Genomic DNA, 22,869 nt, shown 5'->3' on the forward strand with positions numbered 1-22,869 from the left:
TACATAATGGTTTGGACATGATTGATAACCAATATATAACCTACATGAAATATAATGGTTTGGACAAGGTTGATAACCAATATATAACCTACATGAAAATATAATGGTTTGGACAGGGTTGGAAACCAATATATAACCTACATGAAATATAATGGTTTGGACAAGGTTGATAACCAATATATAACCTACATGAAAATATAATGATTTGGACAGGGTTGATAACCAATATATAACCTACATGAAATATAATGGTTTGGACAGGGTTGATAACCAATATATAACCTACATGAAATATAATGGTTTGGACAGGGTTGATAACCAATATATAACATACATGAAATATAATGATTTGGACAGGGTTGATAACCAATATATAACCTACATGAAATATAATGATTTGGACAGGGTTGATAACCAATATATAACCTACATGAAAATATATTGATTTGGACAGGGTTGGAAACCAATATATAACCTACATGAAATATACTGGTTTGGACAGGGTTGATAACCAATATATAATCTACATGAAAATATAATGATTTGGACAGGGTTGATAACCAATATATAACCTACATGAAATATAATGGTTTGGACAGGGTTGATAACCGATATATAAACTGCATGAAATATAATGGTTTGGACAGGGTTGATAACCAATATATAACCTACATGAAATATACTGGTTTGGGGACAGGGTTGATAACCAATATATAACCTACATGAAATATAATGGTTTGGACAGGGTTGATAACCAATATATAACCTACATGAAATATAATGGTTTGGACAAGGTTGATAACCAATATATAACCTACATGAAAATATAATGGTTTGGACAGGGTTGGAAACCAATATAATACCTTATTAAGAAATGTGAATTCCGAATGACCAGCAATATTTCAATGATGGCAGACATGTTTCAATAGGAGGTTTATATTTGGCGAGAAAATTCCATTTATTTTTTAGGTTCCAATACCAGTACCAAGTGTTCAAGAATTCAAAGACGTATAATTAAATAATTAGATTATTATAAAGATAGTGTACTCATAGAATGTTACATATCACTTGATAATCCCGCTGCATGTAATTCAGACATACATACCATTTTGTAAACTTTCAAATGAGCATTGAGAATCTCAACTTTGACGCCGACTCTCATTCCTCTACCTTGGTTTGGACATGGTTGATAACCAATATATAACCTACATGAATACATAATGGTTTGGACATGATTGATAACCAATATATAACCTACATGAAATATAATGGTTTGGACAAGGTTGATAACCAATATATAACCTACATGAAAATATAATGGTTTGGACAGGGTTGGAAACCAATATATAACCTACATGAAATATAATGGTTTGGACAAGGTTGATAACCAATATATAACCTACATGAAAATATAATGATTTGGACAGGGTTGATAACCAATATATAACCTACATGAAATATAATGGTTTGGACAGGGTTGATAACCAATATATAACCTACATGAAATATAATGGTTTGGACAGGGTTGATAACCAATATATAACATACATGAAATATAATGATTTGGACAGGGTTGATAACCAATATATAACCTACATGAAATATAATGATTTGGACAGGGTTGATAACCAATATATAACCTACATGAAAATATATTGATTTGGACAGGGTTGGAAACCAATATATAACCTACATGAAATATACTGGTTTGGACAGGGTTGATAACCAATATATAATCTACATGAAAATATAATGATTTGGACAGGGTTGATAACCAATATATAACCTACATGAAATATAATGGTTTGGACAGGGTTGATAACCGATATATAAACTGCATGAAATATAATGGTTTGGACAGGGTTGATAACCAATATATAACCTACATGAAATATACTGGTTTGGGGACAGGGTTGATAACCAATATATAACCTACATGAAATATAATGGTTTGGACAGGGTTGATAACCAATATATAACCTACATGAAATATAATGGTTTGGACAAGGTTGATAACCAATATATAACCTACATGAAAATATAATGGTTTGGACAGGGTTGGAAACCAATATATAACCTACATGAAATATATTGGTTTGGACAAGGTTGATAACCAATATATAACCTACATGAAAATATAATGATTTGGACAGGGTTGATAACCAATATATAACCTACATGAAATATAATGATTTGGACAGGGTTGATAACCAATATATAATCTACATGAAAATATAATGATTTGGACAGGGTTGATAACCAATATATAACCTACATGAAATATAATGGTTTGGACAGGGTTGATAACCAATATATAAACTGCATGAAATATAATGGTTTGGACAGGGTTGATAACCAATATATAACCTACATGAAATATACTGGTTTGGACAGGGTTGATAACCAATATATAACCTACATGAAATATAATGGTTTGGACAGGGTTGATAACCAATATATAACCTACATGAAATATAATGGTTTGGACAAGGTTGATAACCAATATATAACCTACATGAAAATATAATGGTTTGGACAGGGTTGGAAACCAATATATAACCTACATGAAATATACTGGTTTGGACAGGGTTGATAACCAATATATAATCTACATGAAAATATAATGATTTGGACAGGGTTGATAACCAATATATAACCTACATGAAATATAATGGTTTGGACAGGGTTGATAACCGATATATAAACTGCATGAAATATAATGGTTTGGACAGGGTTGATAACCAATATATAACCTACATGAAATATACTGGTTTGGGGACAGGGTTGATAACCAATATATAACCTACATGAAATATAATGGTTTGGACAGGGTTGATAACCAATATATAACCTACATGAAATATAATGGTTTGGACAAGGTTGATAACCAATATATAACCTACATGAAAATATAATGGTTTGGACAGGGTTGGAAACCAATATATAACCTACATGAAATATATTGGTTTGGACAAGGTTGATAACCAATATATAACCTACATGAAAATATAATGATTTGGACAGGGTTGATAACCAATATATAACCTACATGAAATATAATGATTTGGACAGGGTTGATAACCAATATATAATCTACATGAAAATATAATGATTTGGACAGGGTTGATAACCAATATATAAACTGCATGAAATATAATGGTTTGGACAGGGTTGATAACCAATATATAAACTGCATGAAATATAATGGTTTGGACAGGGTTGATAACCAATATATAACCTACATGAAATATACTGGTTTGGACAGGGTTGATAACCAATATATAACCTACATGAAATATAATGGTTTGGACAGGGTTGATAACCAATATATAACCTACATGAAATATAATGGTTTGGACAAGGTTGATAACCAATATATAACCTACATGAAAATATAATGGTTTGGACAGGGTTGGAAACCAATATATAACCTACATGAAATATAATGGTTTGGACAAGGTTGATAACCAATATATAACCTACATGAAAATATAATGATTTGGACAGGGTTGATAACCAATATATAACCTATATGAAATATAATGGTTTGGACAGGGTTAATAACCAATATATAACCTACATGAAATATAATGGTTTGGACAGGGTTGATAACCAATTTATAACCTACATGAAATATAATGATTTGGATAAAATTGTTAATCAATATATACATAAAGCCATTCATTTACACCTACCGCACTTTACTGTCAAGGTCATACACACCAGCCTCAGAATTAACCACTTCTGTAATGGTTCCCTGAAAGACAAATACAATTACTAATACTTTTGACTAGTGACTTTAACTGTGCAGTGCAGATTTACTGGGCAATTTCAGATTCTGTATTCTGGGAATCCAGTGTAAATATCTCCACCAGCATCACATAATTGGCTGTAATTAAGTGGTGTGTTAACTGACGTACATTAGTAGTGTTTATATGCACCCTTTACATGCAACTTACATCAAGGGTGTTCGACAAGGCACATCTATGTAACCGCTGATATACAACATTCTGAATATATTAATATGTGACCTACCAAATATGATCAGACTTGACAATTAAATTGATATACTTTAGTTTCAGAGTCAATATGTCATGTCATGTCATGTCATGGGTTGGACCAATTTTATGGGGGGGGGGGGGGATAGGGGTGATGCTTTATTTTTTATTTCCACATCCAGATGCCCATGAATGTGAATTATCCTGCCCTTATTCACTTTACATCAGTAAAATGATACTTACTTTATATGAACACAATGATTCCCGCTGTACACTTCCACTAACACTACTAGTATGACTGTAGGACGGGCCTGGCGACTCACTATCACCATGACTACAAGGTGGTGGATCACTATGACATTCTGTAATTTTATCATCACATGGTGTATCTGTATTTGGAACATCAATATTTCCTTTACACAAATACCTAGTTTCCAATCTCTGTGGATGACAAAAATAAGTGTTTAAAACCAGATTGGTTTACATTGCACTTATGTAAGATGTTGTCTACAAATTACTTATAAAAGTTGTGTAAACTTGCAATACTGCAATTGGCACTGCTCTCATACAGGTCTATTGCCATGACAACATTTAATACAGACACACCTCCTATGAAATGAACTGTCCAAAACACCTCAAGCACGATTCAAAAATATCAGCCAACAGAGCTAGGTGATATTGCTTTATTCAAAAAATGTTTTATGATATTTAGCTGTAACTACAGCCATAATTAAACTTTTGTCTTCGTATTACCTTAATCGTAATTTCTTTGCAGTCTTCTTTACGTATCTTATAAAACTTTGTCTTATTTGTTGCCGCAAATACAGAGTACGCATTATTGCTACCCTGAAATATGTCAACAAGAACATTAAGCGTCAATCTTACTATAAGAATAATAACTTGTTAGCAAAGTTGGCAGTGCATTTGTTGAGTAGGCAGCCATACATATCAAGCTCACAACATTCTGTGTGTGTGTGGTACAAACATGCAATAATGCATTCATTTACGGGTGCCTCAAAAGTGAATCTGAGGGCGAGTTGTGAGGGCACGCAGAAGTCATAACACTGATGTCTGCAGGTTGATCTGCAGGTACATTCTGAGGGCACACAGAAGCCACACAAATCAAGTCTGTGTGTACTGTCAATTCTTTTCTACGTTATCGTTATGAAGTAAGCCAAGGACCAAAAAAATGCAGTTTTGAAAAGTGACATCATTCATATTTTTGAATGCATCAAAATAAAATAAAACAAAACAATAAGTTGTACGCCACTTATTTTGAACTGTTAAGCTAAAATCCATCTCTGCTGACAATGTTTGATTAAGCGACGACCACTTGTCATAGATTATGTCTACAAGTTGTGAATGTTACATTCCATTGAAGCTGTTGGCCTTCAAGTTGCGAGTTTTTTTCCATGGGTCGATGAAACCAAAATCAATTCGGTATCAATACGTTATTTTAGAATGTTTTTTATTGGGTTTTGTTTAGATAGTTGGGGTAGCATTACCATATAAACAAGAAGTCCATGGTACAGGTCACGGCGTGGCTTGTGTCGGGGTAAGAAAACAACATAGATGCCGTTGACGTTGTGATCATTTTGAGTTTTGACAACAGAGATGAACTCAAATATTGTGTTCAAATATTAATCCAAATACGCAGTCATCGTGACTATACATCAAATATACCGCGACCGGTGTTTTGACAATCAGTTAATCAAGTCAGGCGAATGTCTGGTGGTGTTTGGAAGCCCAAACATTTTATTGGGTTGAATGTATGCAACTTTTTTGTGCCCGCTGTAAAAATCAGCTACGCTGCCAGTTCACTTGTCATTTTCATACTTCGCTGCTGTTCTTCTAACTGTTCATTTTATCATTTTATCGAGTTCGGCATCACCTCCAAAGTTAATACCGTTCACTTTCAGTCGGAGCAGACCAGGTTCACCACGAGTATTATAAAAAGTAAATCCCATATGTTGTAAGATTTGTAACGAATTTTATATTAGTTCATTTCTCCTTAATACATTTTGGCAAATTTGTAACATTTTATACTTTTTAAATAATCCACAGTCTGACAGTGAAACAAATTCATTGAAAACAGAATGTAGGAGTAGCCACTGAACAAAAGTGTTGATGTGTTTGGTAACAATCTTACGGTTAATCAAAAATAGTACAGTCCAACTCATTCAAGATTGTGGACAGCAAACTGAAGATTGCATTCTTTCAACGCCAATCATTAACACCTGAATCGCACCAAGAAATGGTTTGGGTTTGTAAAATACCAACCGCAATCAAACTTATTTAGATTTCTATCCTCAGAATTGAATGAATACCTAGTCATTATTCATCACCTGGTATCACAAAGTATGTATGTTCAATCACGATGTTCTAACAATATTATTTAAGTACACTGAATGTCAGATTGAACATTGGCCTTGACAACTTTTAACCAGGACCTAGCTTCTTGCTTAATTCGTTCTATTGACATCTCCAAATATTCCCTACTGAAAACCAGTTTTACTGCTAGGTTAATGGATTTTATTTATAGTAATAAAGCAAAAGAATTGGTATTACACGCAGACTTGTCTTGCGTGGCATCTGTGTGCCCTCAGAACATACACGCAGATCAACACGCAGACATCAGTGTTATGGCTTCTGTATGCCCACACAACTCACCCTCAGATTCACTTTTGAAGAATGACCATAATACCAGGCATTTCCAGAAGGTGACAGCAAGCTAACTAGTCTTCTACTCTTGTTTAAAATACCACATTAACTGCTTACTTTTCTAAGAATATTATTTAACTACCTTCTTTCTTGAATCTTCACATATAAACACTCAAAGTTAAAGTCATTGAAAAATGGATGGTGAAATGCAAAGCAAAACAATAAATAAAACAGTGAATAAAAAAAGATACAATGGAACCTAGAAAAAAAAATCTAAAACATTACAGAGTCCCCATATAACAATACTTAAATGCATTTTATACGTTGCTGATCATGATCTGGTCTGATGACTCACACTTTGAGATAAAAAAAATAAAATTCAAATTTTACTATATGCATAATAATGACAGTAAATGTAGCCTATGATGAATGTATTACTCTACCTTACTGACTGTAGTAGGAACAACATTGGTGAATGCAAACTCTTCTTTCAATCGCAGAAAATGATACCAATGTGAAAATTGGATACCCTGTATGGATAAGACACGGTTTTATTTTTGTAATTTACAGGCATGCATCGCCTTGCATTACATCTCAAAGCACACGTTAAACCCAGAGAATATAATTTATTGACTGACAGTTTCAATCATTTAGGTTTCTCTTAACATTTTCATGAATCCTTCAGAAAAGTTTGGAAGGATGGAATCGGAAATACAAATGATAAATTTATAAGATAAGGATTGTATAGTACATATATTCATCAACTTGTTTTGTTTTTCTTGCTATTTTATGTTTATTGTTTATTGTAATTTTCACCACATATCACATACATTTGTACCCTTATCTTATTAAGTTCAAACAAGTAGTTTATAAAATGTGTCCATTCATACCTTAAGAACCAATGAAACTCTGTCTTCTGTCTCCTGGGAGGTGAGTTCTACGAAAAACACCACAGAATCTGGCTTTCTGTAAACAAATTGGAAAGGAATATGCTGTGATTGCATATAAATAATTATGAATGTTCACATTCAACTATTGGGCCTAGTGAATAAAAACAAAAGAAACTAAATATGATCCTGAGAGGGCAGGTATTCAAGAAATTACAAGTTAAAACTGTAGTCTATGTATAAAGTATTTCTTTCTCGTGGCAAGGGATTGAGTCATGGAAGTACTGTGTCCTTATTATTTGGTTTAAAAACACTTACATAGCTAGATCATTTCACAATGTTCCTACATGCTTTGAAAGTAAAATCAGAGGTCATTTACCTGTGTACTGGACTGAGTGCAGTAATTTCACCATGTAATGTAACACTCCTAGTAAGATTATAATTATTTCTGAAATAAACAGAAGATTGTATTTTAAATATTTCACATTTGTTTAGCATTGAAATAATAAATAATTCAAGCTCCACAAACATCTTGTAGTTCTTGAATTTTGTAAATCAAACAATTGACTTTTTATGCAGTGCAGGGTATCATACCAAGCAGTACGAAGACTGTTAAATTTCCTATGACCTTCTATTACCAGTACATGCCATCACTTTCACACAAATACAATTACCCTTTGTGTTCCATTGTCAACTTTTGGCACCAGCATCAAAATCATTGTGTACAGTCTGTTCCTCCCCACATGAAATGTTGAAGAAAACTGACAAATGTTTTGGTCAAAAATTAAAATATCTGCACTGAATTTTGGACGGGAAAACCAAAACAGTTTCCATTACGAATGTTGAAGCACATGGACTGTAAACGTTATACACTTTAATTAATTCGTACTGTGGTTTTTGAGAAGATAGTTGCTATGCATGTCATGTGACCAATTAGCTATAATTACTAACCATTCTTTTCACTTTCAAGAATTTAAAAAATGTGGGTGACAAATAAAAAACAGCATAAGAAAAATAATTCAAGCAATACAAAATAAAAACAAGATTTTTTTTCTGAGATATGTATGTGAAACAACAATTGAATAGCTGCACCTGTTGTCAAGGATACGCAGTGCTAGTGTGGTGGAGATTACTTGCAATCCTTTCATATTTGAGTGACTCTCTTGTAACATTTCCATAGGCAAACACCTGTCTGATATTTCAAGATAACAGCTGCCTTCAAACCCTGGAAGATACGTTCAATACAATGAACACTGATTGTTTCTTTGATGCCTCTGTGAAGTTTAAGCCATGAGGATCAGACTCTCAATAAATAAATCAATCATCATCTTTATTCACTAAATATATGCTCTGTCTGAGCCTAGTGTTGATTCTTTTGCTTTTATATGAGCACACTTAATAATCTTAATTTTGCTGTTAATTCTTTTGTTTTTATATTCACGCAGTCAGAGACCTAATAGTTCATTTTGTAGTTTAAAGCATATTTAATCCTTTAAACTTTTTAGTGTATTTTTCAATAATTTTCCATTAATGTTTGGATCAAATGGATTCATATAAATTTGGCTTGAATATGAAAAAAAAATATATTCTGGTAATGCAAGATTAATTTGTGAAAGGAAATGAAAGTAGACTTTGGTATTTAAAGAAGCACTCATAATCATATAACTTACATTCACCAGTCTGTGGATATTTGATTTGTCTTATTTTAATTTCAGCTAAGCTATACAAACTTACCTTTTGGCAGAATAAAATTCCAGGTAGGAATTATAACCCACTGATCTAACCATGAAAAATCAACAGTGATAAACTGTAGAAAGAAAACAAAGAAATAATGATTTATTAAATACTACAAAATATTCACTCGAAAAACAGTCCAGTTGTCACTCGGGTAATCTGTTTATAAAAAAGTTAATTTTTTTTTAAATTCATGTGTAAGTTACAAAATACCATAAGCTGTGCTCCATCATAATACTTCATACTTTTAGAAAGACAAATCAGAAAAATGTGAACTACTGTAAAATACTTTATTTTCGCTGAAATCAATTTTTGCTGAAAAGACGTTTTGGATGTTTTGTATGGAATTTTTCACTGATTTTTGATGAGTTGAAAATAAAGTATTTTGCAGTACAAAATTTTCTTCCAATCATTTTTCAATTTTGGGGGCAATTTTTTTTCAAAACCAATGAACATTAAAGAAAATTGAAGTTATTGAGGATTTTAATTTTAAAAGATTTGATTTGGCTTGCATATTTAAGTTGACTGGTTTGGAAAGTGATAATTTCAGCTGATATGCAGTGACATTGAGGGGTAATAGTGATTGAGGAGAGTATAAACTGATGTGCAGTAGACGTTGAGGGGTAATAGCAATTGAGGGGAGTATAGACTGATGTGCAGTAGACGTTGAGGGGTAATAGCAATTGAGGGGAGTATAGGGTGATGTGCAGTAGACGTTGAGGGGTAATAGAGATTGAGGGGAGTATAGGGTGATGTGCAGTAGACGTTGAGGGGTAATAGCAATTGAGGGGAGTATAGGGTGATGTGCAGTAGACGTTGAGGGGTAATAGAGATTGAGGGGAGTATAGGGTGATGTGCAGTAGACGTTGAGGGGTAATAGAGATTGAGGGGAGTATAGGATGATGTGCAGCAGACGTTGAGGGGTAATAGAGATGAGGGGTAATAGATATTGAGGGGTAATAGAGATTGAGGGGAGTATAGGGTGATGTGCAGTAGACGTTGAGGGGTAATAGATATTGAGGGGTAATAGAGATTGAGGGGTAATAGCGATTGAGGGGAGTATAGGCTGATGTGCAGTAGACGTTGAGGGGTAATAGATATTGAGGGGTAATAGATATTGAGGGGTGATAGAGATTGAGGGGAGTATAGGGTGATGTGCAGTAGACGTTGAGGGGTAATAGATATTGAGGGGTAATAGAGATTGCGGGGAGTATAGGGTGATGTGCAGTAGACTTTGAGGGGTAATAGTAACATTCAATCACATAGGTTTTCATTTTGTTTTTTGCGATCAGATTTGTAAAGATAATAATTATATTTTTGCAAATGACAAATGCTTAGAATTCTTTGTAAACAATTTTAATTAATGGTATAATGACCTGTTGCACCTGAAAGTAAATGGATATGCTACCTTTTAGGGAATCAAATTTGGTTACATAGGTATTCTTACCTCACAAAGTACAGCAGCACTATTATCTTCTAAATAAAGATTACCACATTTATCTTTATCCTTCAAAAATCTAGGATTCGCAGTCAGCTTACCAATCAGCACCAAATGGGTTCTATCTAAGAGCTTTGGACCTAAGTAAAATAAAAAATAATTAATTCGAAGAATACCAAAGTCAAATTTTGTTCTGTTTCACAAAATGAAAAAACAAAAAAAAGTCAACTTTGGATGCTTTCATAAAATCAAACACAATTTTTTCAAAATGTATGTATAACCAACTTATTTGGTCTAAAATTAACAAAGAATACATTTTTGAAATATTGCAATACATTTTTGGTGGGAAGAATGAAAGATCTCTCAAGTATTAAAGATATAGGAATTAATAACAAGATCTGTAACTAAACATATCACTGACATAACCATTCAATGTTGTTCAGCGGACACAATTTATTAAATGTGGACAACATGCACAGACAATAATAACTGAACTGTATTTAGTTCACTGTGGTTTTTAGTGATTTCTTACCTGTGAGTGAATCTTGAATCAGTTTTCTATGCTGCGTCTCTGACATAGATAGATTTGAAAAACATGGCGTATGCTGAGATTGTAGCAGTGTCTTGCAAGAGATAATGTTGTATCTTAGCGGTAATGACTTGATTTCCTCATCTTCTTGTTGCTTACTGAACACTGTCAAGAAAAAAAGAACCTCTTCTGTAAAACTGCTTTCGTTTCAGACACATTTTTGCGAATTTCATGAGTCTAGAAGTTCTCAATATTTTGAAGAAAGAAAACTTTACTTGAAAACTTCTGCATTATGAGTGGTGTACAATATTTCCAGAAATGTTTAAACAGTTTTCAATGTACAATAATCATGAAATATAACCTTTGATAGAAAGTTATATATGTACCTGCCAGGTCATCTGCATTATGAGTGGTGGACAATATTTCCAGAAATGTTTAAATGGTTTTCAATGTACAATAATCATAAAATATAACCTTTGACAGAAAGTTATATATGTACCTGCCAGGTCATCTGCATTATGAGTGGTGGACAATATTTCCAGAAATGTTTAAATGGTTTTTAATGTACAATAATCATGAAATATAACCTTTGATAGAAAGTTATTTAAATGTACCTGCCAGGTCACTTGCATTATGAGTGGTGGACAATATTTCCAGAAATGTTTAAATGGTTTTCAATGTACAATAATCATGAAATATAACCTTTGATAGAAAGTTATATATGTAACTGCCAGATCACTTGCATTATGAGTGGTGGACAATATTTCCAGAAATGTTTAAATGGTTTTCAATGTACAATAATCATGAAATATAACCTTTGACAGAAAGTTATATATGTACCTGCCAGGTCATCTGCATTATGAGTGGTGGACAATATTTCCAGAAATGTTTAAATGGTTTTTAATGTACAATAATCATGAAATATAACCTTTGACAGAAAGTTATATATGTACCTGCCAGGTCACTTGCATTATGAGTGGTGGACAATATTTCCAGAAATGTTTAAATGGTTTTTAATGTACAATAATCATGAAATATAACCTTTGATAGAAAGTTATATATGTACCTGCCAGGTCATCTGTATTATGAGTAGTGGACAATATTTCCAGAAATGTTTAAACTGTTTTGAATGTACAATAATCATGAAATATAACCTTTGACAGAAAGTTATATATGCACCTGCCAGGTCATCTGCATTATGAGTGGTGGACAATATTTCCAGAAATGTTTAAACTGTTTTGAATGTACAATAATCATGAAATATAACCTTTGATAGAAAGTTATATATGTACCTGCCAGGTCATCTGCATTATGAATGGTGGACAATATTTCCAGAAATGTTTAAACTGTTTTGAATGTACAATAATCATGAAATATAACCTTTGACAGAAAGTTATATATGTACCTGCCAGGTCACTTGCATTATGAGTAGTGGACAATATTTCCAGAATAGTTTGTTGCACTACCACCAATAATCACTGACAATTTCAACATATATAATTATTTTCAACCATATGCAAATTAGAGAATTTACATATACATTACAATATGTAAATTACCTAATTTCAATAATTGATGTCATGAGTGTTTTTTCATTATATTTTTCAAATATCAACCTCCTCTAACCAGTCATTACCTGATATTATTTGTTTAATGATTCCAATAGTAGCTCTACTTGACTCGTTCACATCGACGTCTGCATTAAAGGCACATTCTTTGAGACTAGTGTATGCGTTAGTCAGCCAGTTCTTCTCCTGAGAATCACCATTTAACAAAACAGATAAATTAGTAAAGCATTAACATTTTGATTTCATCGCTATATTAGCATGAATGATGTCCCAAAATTATGAAATGTGATTAATTATTTATGAAATTGTGAATAAAAACTAGAATAGCGAAAGACTTATTTCTTAGTTGTAGTGTTAAAATAAGTTTGCAAAGAATTCATTCATCAATAAACTTCTTTGGGATTCACAAAATACTATTTAAAAGCTGTAAAGTTATGGATTGCATCTTTACCTGAGTAATGTGAAAAATTATGATATGAAAACAAATTAATTTGCTATGATCATGTATGCACATGTGCTTTAATCAAGATTTATTATGTATCAAGTTCAACCAGATTGCACGCCGACCACACATGCCTACAGACACCATCCAATCAGTGGCTCCTAGCAATTAATATACATCAATCAGGTCGTAAGCCGTACATGTAGATCGCATAAATCAGTGCCTTCACCAATGTATGTACATTTAATTAGATCGCATGTCAGGCATGTCACCCAAAGACGACATTTTCCATTGATTTCATGAAAATACCTAGGTAAGTGTTCCTCCATAAAGTACATAAATATATTTCCCATGTAATTACATGTAAATTGTTTGGATCCTTCTTAGTTTCAACTATAGGTGTGATAGATTTGACAATAGTTTTACTATCCACATAGGGATTCCAAGCTTTAAAGGCCCAGGTATACTATAAATACGCTTCTAAACAATAGGGATTATTTGCTTGAAAGTCACGCTCTAGTAAACAGCTCCAGCCAAGCTCAGGTAAAGATGCATTTTCTCGTACTTACAGATTGATTATGTCGTGCCAAAATGGATGTATGTGACTATGAATATCACAGCAGTGATTATATATACTATTTATGACAATAAATAGTGTACGAGTTGAGATTTTGTTGGATAAACGTCAAAAACATGAACCGGAAAAGGAGACACGCTACTAAGGAAATACAAACCAGAAATACTCTTATTCGTCTCTTAATAAAATGAATACTGTGTTTAGTATAGTTTACTGTTACTTTGTGATAAAGAGCGTATTTCAGAAATATGCAGCATATGACGATAAATGGAACAGGAATGAGACTCGGACCAGACACTCTCTAAAGTTGCCAATGAAAGACCAATAATATTACATGTGACTCAGTACGAATTAATTTACTAGCTTTTTCGTGGCTTTTTTTTACTATCTTTACTATCGCCACGTTCCAGTAGCAGCATTTATGCGAGTGAAAGTGTGAACACCGTGCAGTGAATGTTTTTTTTTGACCGTAACGAGCTTGAACATCCACACCCTAAGCATAAATGCATCGTGGTCATCGCTGTGTCATCGTAGTTCAACGATAAGAGGGTGGCAAATACATATGATATGTTAATTCTGCATTTCAGACGAACGCCATTGTTGAAATAAACGTAATTCAAAGAAATGGTCTATGCTATTTGTAACACGTTCCATGTTAGCTAGTCATTACGGAATGCCCATACAGCTCAGGTCTGTGGAAGCAAGTCTGACTGACCCGTTATATACTTTGATGCTTATGGGTATTAGTGCTATCAGCTTGTAAATAAACTATGAATTTCTGTAAACATAGGCTATGCAAGTGATTAACAGGACTCATTAGCATAGCCACACCTACAATAAACACTTGCCCAGGGCAAGTGAATTGGGCCTTTAAGGCTTTAAGGTATAGTTGCCTATCTAACATCAAGGCTTGGATGCTTAACAACAAACTACAGCTAAATGATGGTAAAACAGAGATATTGCTAATCCGTTCAAAATTTGACCTATCTCTAACCCCTTGCATGGTATCAACACTCGTTAAACCGGTTAAAGCAGCTCGCAACATTGGTGTCATCTTCGATGATTCACTTCAGTTCAGTAAACACATCATCAGTACATGCCAGATATCAGACGCGTAGGACTCATTCGCCAACATCTATCTGAGTATACCTTTCTTAAACTCATTCACTCTATTATAACCGCTAAACTGGATTACGGCAATGCCTTACTCTATGGCTTACCGAATTCACAGATACACCTGCTTCAGAGGGCTCAAAACTGTGCTGCCCGTCTAATTACACGTACCAAAAAATTTGATCATATCACTCCTGCTCTTCGTAATTTACATTGGCTGCCAGTTCACTATACTTGTAGGATACACTTTAAAATTTTACTACTCACGTACAAGTCACTTCATCGATTGACACCACCATACATATCGGACCTTATTCACAAAAATCAAAACCAGAGAACCTTTCGCTCAAGTAAGAAACATACACTTGCCGTACCTAGAACTCATCTCAAGAATTATGGTGACCGGTCATTTGCCCATTCCTCGCCATCTTTATGGAATCAATTACCGAATGACATCTGTTCTGCACCAAATGTTAACATCTTCAAAACCAAACTCAAATCTTACCTGTTTCAGCAAGCCTAATGTATCTGTGAAACCAAGCGTCAGTGAGCATCACTGCGATGGATACTAGGCGCTATATAAACTTGTATTTATTATCATTATATTATTAGTTGTAATTATACAATGACTCCATCCCAGGATATAGCACCACAAAAATGCATGTTGTGAAGATTATGTGGGGAATAAAAGACTTAGTGACAATTGGCAAAATAGTACGTATATTTTATCAAGATAGATAGATAGATAGAATTTTTTATTTGGAACGTACCAATGAAATCTTGGGTAAAGTCAAAAAATAACAATAACAAAACAAAACATTCAGAACAACAAAAACTTACAGTACTAAAACATATCAAGATATCGAAAATAAATTTTGCAAAAATGCTAAGAATGAAAAAATCATTACTTGAAACAATAATAGGAAATAATTCATCCATGCTAAAATCTTCCAACTTTGGGGCATAGATGTATAAAGCTGCAAGGAATCGAGATCTTTGTTCTTTGATTTGACAATTATTACAATATAAAATGTAATGTTTCTCATCCCCTACTTCATTGCATTCATGGAGATTACATAGCCTGTTTTCCTTCAAAATGCCTTTATGTCTACTGGATTCAATGGGAAGAGAAGTTCTAAATTTAGTATAAGCTATTCTATTCTATGAATTTAATTTTTTCTAAATAATGTTAAAATTCAAAATTTTCTTTAGCACACCTGTAAAAGTCAAGCTTACAATTGTTCAACAAATTGTTTTTCCACTTCATACGGTACAAACATTTGAGCTTCTCTTTAAACATATCACAAACATTATTCTGATGTGGGTCTGAATTAGTTAGATCTGTTATGACTAGTAATTTTTGTATAAAATTAAGCCATGGGTCATGCACAAAAGTTTTGGATTCATCATAGGCTGCATCAATGATAGAATTGTTTGTTTTTTTACATACTAGTCTTTGATAATATTTCATAACTGAGACACAAATATCCAATATAAGTGGATATTGACCTAATTCACCTCTACATGGGTCATTAGATGCCTTCCTGTGCACACCCAGAACTCTTTTACAGAATTTCATGTGGAGTTTTTCAGGAATTAATTTATATGAGAAAAGTTTTGTTTCAAAATTGCAATTGTCGACTGTACATTTATCTTTACCAGACCCCTTGTAGATGTTCAGCATAACCCCTCCCCACACATCAGCCCCATATAAAGCTGTGGGTTTGATAATAGAGTTAAATAGTTTTTTAGCCAGACAAACAGAATAACATTCCTCACTGATCCAAAGCATTTTGTACATCTTGAACAGTGCTTTCTGTGCTTTGTCTTGTAGCCTAGACATACATGTAGCATTATGAAACTTTCCATTTGTTTGAAAAACAATGCCAAGGTAATTATAATAATTAACACACTGTAATTTAGTGGCGTCCAAATAAAACTGAAATTTGTTTTCTACGTTTTTACCTAGTCTATTAAAAATAATGATTTTGCTTTTGTTAATATTTACTTTTAAATGCCAATTGTCACAGTAATTTTGGACTGCATCAATGCACTTTTGTAACCCCTCTTGGGTTGTAGAAAACAATAGCAAGTCATCAGCATATAACAAACAATTGAGCTTCAAGCCATTTAAATCTACAGGGTCAAAATTTTTAACATCGTCACAGATCCCATTAACAAAAATATTAAATAGTTGAGGACTAAGGTTACACCCTTGTTTTACCCCTCTGAATTAAAATATGGAGTAATCCCTGCACTCAATTGAATGCTATACTTAATGTTTTTATAGATAGCTTTAATAGCCTTATAAAAATCTCCACCCACACCTAACTGAAGAAGTTTATATAACAGCCCTTCTCGCCAGACTGAATCAAATGCTTTGGAAAAATCAATAAAACATGAAAAAAAATAATTCCCTGATTTTTTTCAGTTTGCAATTGACATATTTATTAATTAAGGATTTAAGAATATAAATATTATCTGTTGTAAGATGTTTTTTCTTGAAGCCAAACTGATTATCCACTATTTGATTAGTTTCTTGTAAGTACTTAGTTAATCTAGTATTTAGCATCATAGTATATAATTTAAATACACAACTAGAAATGGCAATGCCTCTATATAGTTATTAGCATCCTTTGGGTTACCTGACTTAAAAATAGGAATAATGAGACTATACTGTTCCAATGTAATGGCATAATGCCTGAATTTAAAACTTGTGTGAACATTTTAGTAAGAGAATTAATAATAAAGGGAGCCCCATGCTTCAACATTTCATTTGAAATCATATCAGTGCCTGAAGCTTTGCCTGACTTTAAAAGTTTAATATGCTGCAATACTTCCTTATTAGTGAAATCTTGATTAATAATGTGTTTGTAATCATCTAAACTTTCCATACTACTAATATCATTTACAATAGTCTGTGAGAAGCTTTTATCTTCCACGTTAACTTTATTATTTAAACATTTAAAGTGATTTAACCATGACTCTACACTGATGTTGTCATGCTTTTGTGGGTTTTTATCTAAATCACCAAGTTTCTCAAGTAACTTCCAGAAACACTTAGGATTAGACTCTTTAAGCATAATGATTTTATTACATAAATTAGCTTTATATTCCTTTTATTCTTAATTAGATGCTTGTATTTTTTATTAATTTTATATCGTTCTTATCTAATACTATTGATAAATGCGAATATTTAATTAGGTTTCTTCTTACCTCACTGACATCATTGTCAAACCACTTTTTATGTTTTAGTTTATTGGCCTTTTTTTTTTTTTTTGGATTGATAACTTTAAAAGAACTCTTTGCTGCATTAATAATAATTGAATTGAAGTTAGCCACTGCTTCATCAACATCTACAAAATTAGAAATCTGATAATGTTGAAGTTTCCCCCTATATTCTTAATAGAAATTGCTTTAATATAATATAATTTTCCCCGATTGTCGCCATCCCAGATAATTTTGCCGGGTAAAGGGGAAAGCAGGCTATGATCATCTACCATATTATGTTTAACACATGCAGACAGAGACACAGATATAGGACAATGATCAGATAAGTGATTTAATGGCCAAACTTAATATTGCCCCCCCCCCCCCCTAATATGGGGCTCATATCAGGACAGAGGACGTCGACATTCAGATCAGCCCGCGAAGCTGAGGATAATTTGGGTTATGACAACGTAATATCGGGGTCATACATCAGGACAGTGTCTTGATCTATTTTCGTACTATCGAAGCCAACGACAAGTAAGTGAATACGGTCGGACGTAATAAACCATATCTACAGAAATGAACTACACTCGTACCCAATAATTATGGACTCGCTATTTTACCTACCGCACTCGTCTTGCCAAGTCCTTCTTTCGTCGCCCTTTTTAATAAGGCATCCATCGTCTATTTTGACCCAGCCGCTTCAACGCACACTCTTCTGTACACTATTCTACCGGCTATATCAAAACAGAATCCGTTTGAAGTTACCAGTACATGTTTCAATTTCAACTCAGCCGCCATTTGACGTTCGGCTAGGGGATTACTATGGCCGCCTTTGTGTTGAAACGTAATAAACAGCGCCATCACACGCTTAATATGAAAACTACTTTCGAATTTGCGATAATAAATTTGTTTATTCCGGCCACTATTTATTCTCATCTCAGCCATGATTGCTAATTTTCGTAATTATTCTGGATTATTCTGAAATGAGTTCGTCTATTCGTAAACGGGACGTTGTTGATTCGACGTTGGCCCACGGACGACTGACTTCGAAACGTCCCTTCCAGATCTGCCTTTTTATGGATTTACGCTTATTTTATGCGAACGTCACAGTGTTCATTGTAACGGCTTATTGTAATCGAAGAAACGAAACGGAACGAAACGGAATATTTTTGTCAATATTGTGCGTATAAAACCTATTTTCTCTGATTACAGTTTATTTTTTATTATGATTGTCATCCAGTTTCGTTTCGTTTCGTTACGTTTCGTTTCGTTTCTTCGATTACAATAAGTTAAGGCATATTCACATGAATTGTTTTTCGAGTTGCTAAATTGATCGAGTTACAGGCAGTGTTCACATGATCATGCTTTTATTTCGGCTAAGTTGCACACCGGCACCATTGATTTTCGAAATTATATTTCGATCCGCTTCACAAACTCAAGCATGATATCGGTATAAACTATCGATCGACTTACTATATTCCCTTTATTCGAATTAAAACAAGGGAAATCCTATGAAAATCGAAACACCAGAACAAAATGTACATAAGCCTCTGCGCGGATATTTTGAAGCAGAGACCCGCGCATGCGCAGTTCCCAAACGCGTGCACTAACTTGTCACTGACAAAAGTCACTGAAAACATTTTGAGCAATAGTACTAGAGTTAAATATAAGTGCCTCTGCATTCTCCATGATTTTCGTAACTTGCTATGATCGGGGTAAAGAAAAAAACCTGTGGTTACTTTCAACAGTTAGCTGGAGTCTGATCAAAATCGTCTCTCAAATTCAGACTTCAGAATGTAATGAGCTAAATGTTTATTTCAGTATCTATCGACATGACCCATATTTCCTTTATTTTTATAAATATTTTTCACAATTCAAACCGAAACAAGAGGTTTTTGTTGGTCGATAGAAACACATTAGAACATTTTTAGATGGTGTCATTACGGTCTGTGCTCATTGGTTGGCTGGTTATATTTGTTCGTTTGCATGAAAACCGAGCACGCGCTGTACAACGACCACCACCCTTTAATACCACAATGTAAAATACAACAGGATCTTTTTGTTTGCAATAAATTTATTGTTTCAATCTAAGTATTTAATAGATTGCGATTCTGACCAACAGAATACAATATACATAGTTTCGTTTAGAAGAACTTGACCTTTCCATGTATATCTCAAAGTCATACTTGTGGGTGCGCAGAACTGTTTGCGCAGTTCGATTTTCAGTTCTCTGCCGTGCTGTTACAGTGTGCCTCTGCTCTCACCATTTCCATGAGTCATGCCCTCTATCGGCGAAGTGATTAAGCGACGTCAAAATGACGTAGATACGTGCAAAAAATGTCGTTCCAATACACAACTCTGTTTGCGCAGTTCGTTTTCAAGTTATCTGTCGAGCTGTTGACTGTTGAGCTGAATGTGACTTTTGGCACAACTGTCGATTTAAATCGGTTGCTTCTCTGGCGGTTTATTCGTTTTAGATCCAACAGAGATCTTTATATATATATATTGTATTTTCAGTTCCCATACAATGTAAGAAAAAAAAAAGTTTTAATCTGCGATAATTCAACTTTTAGTAATGCCCTCTATTGGGGAAGCGATTCTGTGACGTCAACCATACGTAGTTGAATGTGGGCAATGGTGGTTTGCGCAATTCTGGTCGGCTGTATAGTAGTCATCGTTAATAATATAATAATTCTCTAGAAAAGAGCTTTTTTATTGACGGATGGCAAAAGCTTAAAACAATATCAACGATGTGAACAGGTTTTTACGTCGCAATAACTAAATACACGCACCTCAACAAGTTCGTCACATCGGGCTTATTGCGGCGACGCGAACGTCACGGAGCCTATTATAACGCGAACGTCGCTTGTTGTATGTATGTAGGACATGAAGTTTTATAATTTAGAGCATATTTACATGAATTGTTTTTCGTGTTGCTAAATTGATCGAGTTACAGGCAGTGTTCACATGATCATATAGAAGATAATAAATTGGTAATCGTTCTAAGTAAGTTCTAAGTTACTATTGAAAATAGATATTTTTTAATAGTTACTTAGAACTACGATTACCAAATATTATCTTCTATATATCACATTTATCAGTCTGAGCAGTCCGATTTATTTTTTAAATGTTTTTTTTTTGTGCCAGGCGACAGTTCCGGGCATTGAATGTCACTGTTGTCTCTCCTAACTTTTTTTTGTATGTGCAAATTGCAAGTGCTAGTGCGGACACATAGTGCATTTTTGCAAACAGAAGTCATATTCATGTTTGGGACTACATGGCATGACTGTGTGGCCGTCTTCCTATCAAATGGCAAATACTACCAGTGACCGGAGCAGCGTTTAATTTATTAACTACCTTCACATGATCATGCTTATGTTACGGGCAAGTTGCAGACCGGCACCGACACGGTCAACTTTTGACTTTGAATGAAGCACAGGGAGTTGGACAAACTTATGTATTTTAATAAATTATTAAATAATAAAATGTTATATAACTTTTCTTTCCCCCCCCCTTCCTGGTATCGATTTCAAGTAATCACTGATCTTTGTTTATACATCGTCCGAATCGCACGGTCTCGTGTCTTCGACCTATAGACCAACGGAATAAACTTAGACCTTTGAAAGCGAAGATTTGTTTATACCCCTCTTTCCTTATTATCACAATCTTAGTTACCCGCTAATGTTATATGCAAATTTTAACGCGCGATGTAAACACAACATTCACACCCAATGGGATATTATACTATAATAGGGTGTGAATGTTGTGTCTACATCGTGCATTCAAATTTGCATATAACATTAGCGGGTAACAAAGATTGTGATAAAGGAAAGAATGGTATAAACAAAGGTCAGAAGGGGGGGGGGGTAAAAGAAAAGTTATATAACATTGTATTACCTAATAATTTATTAAAATACATAAGTTTGTCCAACTCCCTGTGAATGAACTGTAAAGGCTGCGTTCAATCACAGTCCTTCTATATGCAAGGTTACTAAAAAAGTAACCGTGCTCTATAGAGGGACTGTGGTTCAATCAAAGAATCTAGAAAATACAATCGCAAAACGGCGGGAAATAAAAAGTTTGTCTAATATCGAAATCTAGGACAAAGGGTGCGTGAATATATTAATGATTCCGGTTAATGATAACAGCAAGAGTCGAGCTAGTAGTAAAAGTGCTTAAGTGAAGTGACTGAAGACTGAATGGTCTTTGCAAGTTTTGCATATGGGGCCACGGTTACTTCTAGCTCTGAGCTTTTAGTAACCGTGATGGGGCCCCAAGTGTTTGCACAGGGAGCCCTGTAGTTTCAGTTATAAAACGACACTTCACGTTCATGTCCGAGCGGAACACATCACCAATCAGCATACCATCTTGTCATTCTATTAATTATTATTCTACTAATATCTTTAGTTATCCACAGAAAACGGCGTGTAACTGGTAAATTTACACTACATCTTTCCAAGCAACATAATGCATCACCAATGACCTTGTTTCGCGATGCACACAGTTTAGACAGGGACATACCATTCATAGCATAGGGTTGGAACACGTAACTATATGTGAAAATGAGAATTACCTTCGTTTGGACTTATTGCCGAGATAAGTAATAACTGCGAACTTAGACAGAAGTTCTGTTACTTTTTTTTCTTACTCACGTGTAGTCAATATAAACATTAAATCGCTAATTTGGGCGTGCCCTAGGTGGGGTAGGA

The 22,869-nt window shown here is 33.9% G+C and overlaps 2 protein-coding genes and 1 long non-coding RNA gene across 3 annotated transcripts in view; 1 reads left to right on the forward strand and 2 right to left on the reverse strand.

Annotated features, from left to right (window-relative positions):
- LOC102802145 (uncharacterized) overlaps nt 1-22,869 on the forward strand; it is a 125,601-nt gene that overhangs the window by 85,584 nt on the left and 17,148 nt on the right. Inside the window, exons 4-5 of the mRNA XM_085507299.1 lie at nt 7,873-7,885; nt 7,943-7,959. Coding sequence (XP_085363425.1) covers nt 7,873-7,885; nt 7,943-7,959 — 30 coding nt within the window. The remainder of the gene's footprint in view (nt 1-7,872; nt 7,886-7,942; nt 7,960-22,869) is intronic.
- Nucleotides 1,058-4,581, reverse strand: LOC146734979 (uncharacterized). Its single transcript, XM_085506813.1, has 4 exons — nt 4,540-4,581; nt 4,242-4,439; nt 3,696-3,757; nt 1,058-1,205 (listed from the first exon to the last, which is right to left on the reverse strand). Exons 1-4 carry the CDS (start codon nt 4,579-4,581, stop codon nt 1,058-1,060), a joined length of 450 nt encoding a protein of 149 aa, XP_085362939.1.
- On the reverse strand, nt 4,763-7,629 carry LOC144356109 (uncharacterized). The gene is made up of 3 exons (XR_014931385.1): nt 7,550-7,629; nt 7,103-7,189; nt 4,763-4,844 (listed from the first exon to the last, which is right to left on the reverse strand). It is a non-coding gene; the product is annotated as an uncharacterized LOC144356109 (long non-coding RNA).

This window comes from Saccoglossus kowalevskii, chromosome 13, assembly GCF_978046115.1.
Source record: "Saccoglossus kowalevskii chromosome 13, keSacKowa6.1, whole genome shotgun sequence".
Taxonomy (NCBI): Eukaryota; Metazoa; Hemichordata; class Enteropneusta; family Harrimaniidae; genus Saccoglossus; species Saccoglossus kowalevskii.